At 45.8% G+C, this 10569-nt stretch overlaps 1 protein-coding gene across 1 annotated transcript; it reads left to right on the forward strand.

Annotated features, from left to right (window-relative positions):
• Window positions 1-2046: 2046 nt before the first annotated feature.
• Window positions 2047-9482, forward strand: LOC109886144 (mucin-2-like; the record flags this gene model as incomplete). Its single annotated transcript, XM_031793199.1, has 5 exons — window positions 2047-3732; window positions 3772-4839; window positions 5077-6195; window positions 6596-6600; window positions 9173-9482. Coding segments are annotated over 5 exons (4188 nt in total), but the record flags the coding sequence as incomplete, so codon positions are not given.
• Window positions 9483-10569: the final 1087 nt, after the last annotated feature.

Raw genomic sequence — 10569 nt, forward strand, 5'->3', positions numbered from 1 at the left:
TTTGTTCTTAACGGACTTGCCTAGTTAAATGAAGGTTAAATAAAAAATATAAATATTTGTAACATAGGTTTGTTTTCCTTATACTCCAGGATTTTGTGAGTGTTTTTAATTTGCACCCTTATGTTGACATTGCTCCAGCCACATCCGTTCAATGCGTTTCATGCTTGAGGCCTAAATGTGAACTTAATAGAGCAGTGATATTAGCAAGAGCAGTGTGCAGGTTTCTTATTTTTTCTCATCTTTTTAAGAATGTAGAAAATGGATTGGTCAACTTTTGAAAGCCAAGTTTAAATACTTATGTTTATTAAGCAGCAAAATGCGGATTTCTCTTGAAAAATTGTAATGCTAATGTGGATTTGACTATTTCATGTTTTATATTTGAAAAAACATGCATCTTTTGATGAACTACACCGATTACTTTCACAGAATGTGTGAATTCCTGGTCGCTCGCAGACCATTTGCAAATTTGAAATGCCCTTTCCTCTTTTATAAAGTAACATAATTGGTGGGATGCGGTAATAGGCTGATTTCTGATGGGGAAAAATGCAACGCTAATCTGGATTTTACTGTGTAATTTCACTAAAGTGTATAAATCCATGTTATAGTGGTTCTAGTGACCGTTGTGAAATTATTCACAGCCTTGCAAAGTTTTTTGTTTCCTTGTTTTTTACATTATTCTTCACAAGCTAATTTTGTTCACAGCGATGTCTTGAATGAATAATTATTCACACCTCTTGATCTGGCACACCTAAATGAGTTGCATACATTTGCTTAACAAGTTACAGATTAAGTTGAAAAGTGACCTGTCAATAAAATATATATTTTTCTTTCTAATCAGAAAACAACTGCATCAACTGAGTCCAAAATGAAGACACAGAAACTGACAGCTACTTTATTTACCATGGGTATGTAGTACACTGAATTTCATTCTGTGTTCATGTTTCTAACTCATTTTTTACTATTTGCTAACTTCATGCCAACTCGTGTATTAATCCTGAATTAAAATATTTACAACCAAAAAGGCAAGATGGTGACAAAATAGACCATATACATTTGGATAATGTAATTAGAATAATGAGCAATGATGTACATGTTGTATGCATATGATGTTACAATGCTTATGATTTTTTCTAAATATGTTTATTTTGACATTTCATGGGGGCAATTTTACATTTTTGCCAAGGCTACTTTAATGTCTCCCCTCGATTAAATACGTTTCCAAAATATAAAAAAGGAAAATGACTCAATTGTAAGCGGTAAACATTATCACACTGCTGTAACCTCTATTACTTGAATTATATTACCACACTACTGTAATGAAAAATGTACCCTCTTTTCAACAACAACAAAAATAGAACTCAGATGTGGTAATCTCAATAAGGTATTATAGGTCATATTATTAACAATCAAGGGAATAATATGTAGCTATAAATTATAATTGTATATATTACATAATAAAGATTTCAAAAACTGCACCATGCTGATGAAGGAAAATCTTGGAAATGTTGACATTGTGCGCAATAAACATATTAACCATTCATCTCATAAACCACAGTGTTTTTATGCTGGAATATCCATGGAGTTCTGACCACAACTGCAGCTCCTACGACAACTGCAGCTCCTACGACAACTGCAGTTCCTACGACAACTGCAGCTCCTACGACAACAAGTGTAGCTCCTACTACAACAACTGTAGCTCCTACTACAACAACTGTAGCTCCTCCTACAACAACTGTAGCTCCTTCGACAACAACTGTAGCTTCAACGACAACCAATGCAGCTCTTCCTACAACTGTAAGTCCTACGACCACTACACCAGCTGCACCTACTCCAACAACCACAACTACAGCACCTTCTACGACAGCCACTGCAGCTCCGACCCCCACAACTGCAGCACCTACAACTACAACTGAAGCTCCTACGATAACCACAACTGCAGCACCTACTTCAACAACTACAACTGAAGCTCCTACGATAACCACAACTGCAGCACCTACAACGACAACTACAACTGAAGCTGCTACAACAACTGTAGCTCCTACGACCACCACAACTGCAGCACCTACTACGACAACTACAACACCTACTACGACAACCACAGCACCTACTACGACAACCACAACTGTACCTCCTTCGACAACCACAACTCCAACTACAACAACTGTAGCTCCAATGACCCCCACAACTGCAGCACCTACAACTACAACTGAAGCTCCTACGATAACCACGACTTCAGCGCCTACTACGACAACTACAAAACCTACAACGACAACCACAACTGTAGCTCCTACGACAACCACAACTGCAGCTCCAACTACAACAACAGTATCTCCTACAACCACCACAACTGTAACACCTACTACGGCAACCACAACACCTACTACGACAACCACAACACCTACTACGACAACCACAACTGTACCTCCTACGACAACCACAACTACAACAACTGTAGCTCCTACGACCCCCACAACTGCAGCACCTACAACGACAACTGTAGCTCCTACAACCCCCACAACTGCAGCACCTACAACCACGACTTCAGCACCTACTACAACTACAACACCTACTATGACAACCACAACACCTACTATGACAACCACAACTGTAGCTCCTACGACAACCACAACTGCAGCTCCAACTACAACAACCGTAGCTCCTACGACCACCACAACTGCAGCACCTACTACGACAACCACAACCGAAGCTGCTACGACAACCACGACTTCAGCGCCTACTACAACACCTACATTACCTACTACGACAACCACAACACCTACTACGACAACCACAACTCCAACTACCACAACTGTAGCTCCTACGACCCCCACAACTGCAGCACCTACAACGACAACTGTAGCTCCTACGACCACAACTGCAGCACCTACTTCAACAACTACAACTGAAGCTCCTACGATAACCACAACTGCAGCACCTACAACGACAACTACAACTGAAGCTGCTACAACAACTGTAGCTCCTACGACCACCACAACTGCAGCACCTACTACGACAACTACAACACCTACTACGACAACCACAACTGTACCTCCTTCGACAACCACAACTCCAACTACAACAACTGTAGCTCCAATGACCCCCACAACTGCAGCACCTACAACTACAACTGAAGCTCCTACGATAACCACGACTTCAGCGCCTACTACGACAACTACAAAACCTACAACGACAACCACAACTGTAGCTCCTACGACAACCACAACTGCAGCTCCAACTACAACAACAGTATCTCCTACAACCACCACAACTGTAACACCTACTACGGCAACCACAACACCTACTACGACAACCACAACACCTACTACGACAACCACAACTGTACCTCCTACGACAACCACAACTACAACAACTGTAGCTCCTACGACCCCCACAACTGCAGCACCTACAACGACAACTGTAGCTCCTACAACCCCCACAACTGCAGCACCTACAACCACGACTTCAGCACCTACTACAACTACAACACCTACTATGACAACCACAACACCTACTATGACAACCACAACTGTAGCTCCTACGACAACCACAACTGCAGCTCCAACTACAACAACCGTAGCTCCTACGACCACCACAACTGCAGCACCTACTACGACAACCACAACCGAAGCTGCTACGACAACCACGACTTCAGCGCCTACTACAACACCTACATTACCTACTACGACAACCACAACACCTACTACGACAACCACAACTCCAACTACCACAACTGTAGCTCCTACGACCCCCACAACTGCAGCACCTACAACGACAACTGTAGCTCCTACGACCACAACTGCAGCACCTACTTCAACAACTACAACTGCAGCACCTACTACGACAACTACAACCGAAACTGCTACAACAACCACGACTTCAGCACCTACTCCGACAACAGTAGCTCCTATGACCACCACAACTGCATCACCTACTACGACAACCACAGCACCTACTATGACAACCACAAGTGTAGCTCCTACGACAACCACAAATGCAGCTCCAACTACAACAACTGTAGCTCCTATGACCCCCACAACTGCAGCACCTACAACGACAACTGTAGCTCCTACGACCACAACTACACCACCTACTTCAACAACCGCTGCAACAACCGCTGCAGCTAAAATAACTACAACTGATACTCCTACAACCACATCTGTAGCTCCTGTGACCACTACAACTGCAGCACCTACTTCAACAACTACAACTGAAGCTCCTACGATAACCACAACTGCAGCACCTACTACGACAACTACAACCGAAGCTGCTACGACAACCACGACATCAGCGCCTACGACAGCTACAACACCTACTACGACAACCACAACTGTACCTCCTACGACAACCACAACTGTACCTCCTACGACAACCACAACTGTACCTCCTACGACAACCACAACTGTACCTCCTACGACAACCACAACTGTACCTCCTACGACAACCACAACTGTAGCTCCTACTACGACAACTGTAGCTCCTACGACCACAACTGCAGCACCTACTTCAACAACCACAACCGAAGCTGCTACGACAACCACGACTTCAGCGCCTACTACGACAACTACAACACCTACATTACCTACTACGACAACCACAACTGCAGCTCCAACTACAACAACTGTAGCTCCTACGACCACCACAACTGCAGCAACTACTACGACAACCACAACACCTACTCTGACAACCACAACACCTACTACGGCAACCACAACACCTACTACGACAACCACAACACCTACTACGACAACCACAACTGTACCTCCTACGACAACCACAACTGTACCTCCTACGACAACCACAACTGTACTTCCTACGACAACCACAACTGTACCTCCTACGACAACCACAACTGTACCTCCTACGACAACCACAACTGTAGCTCCAACTACAACAACTGTAGCTCCAACTACAACAACTGTAGCTCCTACGACCACAACTACACCAGCTACTTCAACAACCGCTGCAGCATCTGCTAAAATAACTACAACTGATACTCCTACAAACACATCTGTAGCTCCTGTGACCACTACAACTGCAGCACCTACTTCAACTGAAGCTCCTACGATAACCACAACTGCAGCACCTACTACGACAACGACAACCGAAGCTGCTACGACAACCACGACTTCAGCGCCTACGACAGCTACAACACCTACTACGACAGCTACAACTGTACCTCCTACGACAACCACAACTGTACCTCCTACGACAACCACAACTGTACCTCCTACGACAACCACAACTGCATCTCCAACTACAACAACTGTAGCTCCTACGACCCCCACAACTGCAGCACCTACAACGACAACTGTAGATCCTACGACCACAACTGCAACACCTACTATGACAACAACTGCAGCTCAAACTACAACTGTAGCTCCTACGACCCCCACAACTGCAGCACCTACAACGACAACTGTAGATCCTACGACCACAACTGCAACACCTACTATGACAACAACTGCAGCTCAAACTACAACTGTAGCTCCAACGACAACCACAACCGAAGCTGCTACTACAACCACGACTTCAGCGCCTACTACGACAACTACAACACCTACATTACCTACTATGACAACCACAACTGCAGCTCCAACTACAACAACTGTGGCTCCTACGACCACCACAACTGCAGCACCTACTACGACAACCACAACACCTACTCTGACAACCACAACACCTGCTACGGCAACCACAACACCTACTACGACAACCACAACACCTACTACGACAACCACAACTGTACCTCCTACGACAACCACAACTGCAGCTCCAACTACAACAACTGTACCTCCTACGACCCCCACCACTGCAGCACCTACAACAACTGTAGCTCCTACAACCACAACTGCAGCACCTACTACGACAACTGTAGCTCCTACGACCACAACTACACCACCTACTTCAACAACCGCTGCAGCATCTGCTAAAATAACTACAACTGATACTCCTACAACCACATCTGTAGCTCCTGTGACCACTACAACTGCAGCACCTACTTCAACAACTACAACTGAAGCTCCTACGATAACCACAACTGCAGCACCTACTACGACAATGACAACCGAAGCTGCTACGACAACCACGACTTCAGCGCCTACGACAGCTACAACACCTACTACGACAGCTACAACACCTACTACGACAACCACAACACCTCCTACGACAACCACAACTGTACCTCCTACGACAACCACAACTGTACCTCCTACGACAACCACAACTGTACCTCCTACGACAACCACAACTGTACCTCCTACGACAATCACAACTGCATCTCCAACTACAACAACTGTAGCTCCTACGACCCCCACAACTGTAGCCCCTACAACGACAACTGTAGCTCCTACGACCACAACTGCAGCACCTCCTACGACCCCCACAACTGCATCTCCAACTACAACAACTGTAGCTCCTATGACCCCCACAACTGCAGCACCTACAACAACAACTGCAGCACCTACTACGACAACTACAACCGAAACTGCTACAACACCCACGACTCCTACGACCACAACTACACCACCTACTTCAACAACCACTGCAGCATCTGCTAAAATAACTACAACTGATACTCCTACAACCACATCTGTAGCTCCTGTGACCACTACAACTGCAGCACCTACTTCAACAACTACAACTGTAGCTCCTACGACCACCACAACTGCAGCACCTACTACGACAACCACAACCGAAGCTGCTACGACAACCAAGACTTCAGCGCCTACTACGACAACTACAACACCTACATTACCTACTACGACAACCACAACATCTTCTACGACAACCACAACTGCAGCTCCAACTACAACAACTGTAGCTCCTACGGCAACCACAACTGTACCTCCTACGGCAACCACAACTGTACCTCCTACGACAACCACAACTGTACCTCCTACGACAACCACAACTGTACCTCCTACGACAACCACAACTGCAGCTCCAACGACAACAACTTTAGCTCCCACGACCCCTACAACTGCAGCACCTACTACGACAACTACAACACCTACTACGACAACCACAACACCTACTATGACAACCACAACTGTAGCTCCTACGACAACCACAACTGCAGCTCCAACTACAACAACAGTAGCTCCTATGACCACCACAACTGCATCACCTACTCCGACAAACACAACACCTACTACGACAACCACAACACCTACAACGACAACCACAGCACCTACTACGACAACCACAGCACCTACTACGACAACCACAACTGTACCTCCTACGACAACCACAACTGCAGCTCCAATTACAACAACTGTAGCTCCTATGACCCCCACAACTGCAGCACCTACAACGACAACTGTAGCTCCTACGACCACAACTACACCACCTACTTTGACAACCGCTGCAGCATCTGCTAAAATAACTACAACTGATACTCCTACGACCACATCTGTAGCTCCTATGACCACTACAACTGCAGCACCTACTTCGACAACTACAACTGCACCACCTACTACGACAACTACAACCGAAACTGCTACGACAACCACGACTTCAGCGCCTACTACGACAACTACAACACCGACTACGACAACCACAACACCTACTACGACAACCACAACTGTAGCTCCTACGACCACAACAACTGTAGCTCCTACGACCACCACAACTGCAGCACCTACTACGACAACTACAACACCTCCTACGACAACCACAACACCTACTATGACAACAACTGCAGCTCAAACTACAACTGTAGCTCCAACGACCCCCACAACTGCAGCACCTACAACGACAACTGTAGCTCCTACGACCAAAACTACACCACCTACTATGACAACAACTGCAGCTCCAACAACAACAACAACTGCAGCTCCTACGATCACCACAACTGCAGCTGCTACGACAACCACAACTTCAGCGCCTACTACGACAACCACAACTGTAGCTCCATCTACAACATCAGTAGCTCCTATGGCCACTACAACTGCAGCACCTACTTCAACAACCACTACAGCTCTTACAACCACTACACCAGAAGCACCTACCTCGACAACCACTGCATCTCCTACTACAACAACCACTGCAGCTAATACAACCACTACAACAGCAGCACCTACGACAACAACTACAAATGCAGCTCCTATGACAACCACAACAGAAGCCCCTACAACAACAACTGTAGCTTCTACGACAACAAATATATCCCCAACCACTACAACGTCAGCAGCTACTGCGAAAATAACTTCAGCTCCTACTACAACAACTGTAGCTCTTACAACCACAACGACTGCTTCACATACTACAACGATAACTAAAGCTCCAACGATAACAACAATTGCAGCACCAATTACGACACCTACATCTGCAGCACCTACTACGACAACTACATCTGCAGCACTTACTACGACAATTACAACTGTAGCACCTACACTGACAACTGTAGCTCCTATGACCACTACAACTGCAGCACCTACTACAACTACAACTGCAGCACCTACTACGACAACTACATCTGCAGCACCTACTACAACAATTACAACTGAAGCACTTACTATGACAATTACAACTGTAGCACCTACAACGACAACTGAAGCTCCTACGATAACCACAACACCTCCTACGACCATTACAACAGCAGCACCTATAACAACTTTAGCTTCTTCGAAAACAACTATATATCCTACTACCACTACAACTGCAGCAACTACTTCGACAATCACTACAGCTCCAGCTACAACATCTTTAGCTCCTACGACCACTACAACTGCAGAACCTACTTCAACAACCACTGCAGCTCCTACTTCAAAAACAACTGCAGCTCTTACAACCACTGCAGCAGCAGCACCTACTACAACAACTACAAATGCAGTTCCTACGACAACCACAACTGCAGCTCCTACTACAACTTTAGATCCCACGACCACTACAGCAGAAACACCTACAACGACAACTACAAATGCAGCTCCTACGACAACCACAACTGATACTACTACTGCAACTTTAGATTCTACGACCACTAAAACAGCTGCACCTACAACAACAACTGTAGCTGCTATGACAACAAATATATCCCCAACCACTACAATGTTAGCACCTACTTTGACAATCACTTCAGCTCCTTCTACACCAACTATAACTCTTACAACTACTACGACTATAGCACATACTACAACTACAACTGAACCTCTTACGATAACCACAACTGCAGCACCTATTACGACAATTACAATCGAAGCTCCTACGACAACCGCAAATGCAGCACCAACTACAACTGCAGCACCTACTACGGCAACTACATCTGCAGCACCTACTCTGACAATTACATCTGCAGCACTTACTATGACAACCACAACTGCAGATCCTACTACCACCACAACTGCAGCACCTACAGTGACATCTGTAGCTCCTATGACCACTACAACTGCAGCACCTACTTCAACAACCACTGCATCACCTACAAGAACATCTGTATCTACTTTGACAAACACTGCAGCACCTGCTACAATAACTACAACTGAAGCCGCTACAGCAACCACAACACCTACTCCGACCATTACAACAGCAGCACATGCTACAACAACCGCAACTGCAGCTAAAGCTACAACCATAAGTGCACCTCCTACTATAACATTTTTAGCTCTTATGACCACTACAACAGCCGCACCTACAATGACAACTGTTGCTCCGACGGCAACCATAGCGCCTACAACCACTACATCTACCATACCTACAACAACTAAAGCTCTTACTCCAATAACTGTAGCTCCTTCAACCAGCACCACAAAAGCTGCTATGACAATCAATTCAGCTCTTACTACAACAACCATTGGTCCTACCACCCCTACAACTGCAGCATCTACTACGACAACAACTGCAGCTTTTACGAAAACCCCAATTGCAGCTCCTACAACTGCAGCTCTAACAACTGCAGCTCCAACAACTGCGGCTCCTACAGCTGCCACTGCAGCTCCTACAGCTGCCACTGCAGCTCCTACAACTGCCACTGCAGCTCCTACAACTGCCACTGCAGCTCCTACAACTGCCACTGCAGCTCCTACAACTGCCACTGCAGCTCCTACAACTGCCACTGCAGCTCCTACAACTGCCACTGCAGCTCCTACAACTGCCACTGCAGCTCCTACAACTGCCACTGCCACTCCTACAACTGCCACTGCAGCTCCTACAACTGCCACTGCAGCTCCTACAACTGCAGCTGATAATGCTGCTCTAATTACAACAGCTATAGCTCCTACAACCACCACAACGGAAGCTCCTTCAACAACCACAACAAAAGCTGCTACAAAAACCACAACTGTAGCTGCTACGACCACCACAACAGCAACACCCACAACGACAACTGTAGAAGCAACCACACCCCCTCCTACTCTGTTGCTGACCACTCCTTTCAATACCACAAGTGGAGGTTTTCCTGGCTGGGCTCTGGCCATTATCATCCCTTGTGGCATCGCTATCATTTTGGTACCTCTGTGGATCCTGCTATGTGTACGTATAGTCTTGTGTTCACTTGTGTACTGTGTATACTGTTAACATATTTATTCCAAAAATATGCTACATTTCTGCAATGATTTAATTTTACATGTGAAT

The sequence above is a fragment of the Oncorhynchus kisutch genome, linkage group LG17 (assembly GCF_002021735.2).
Source record: "Oncorhynchus kisutch isolate 150728-3 linkage group LG17, Okis_V2, whole genome shotgun sequence".
Classification (NCBI taxonomy): Eukaryota; Metazoa; Chordata; class Actinopteri; order Salmoniformes; family Salmonidae; genus Oncorhynchus; species Oncorhynchus kisutch.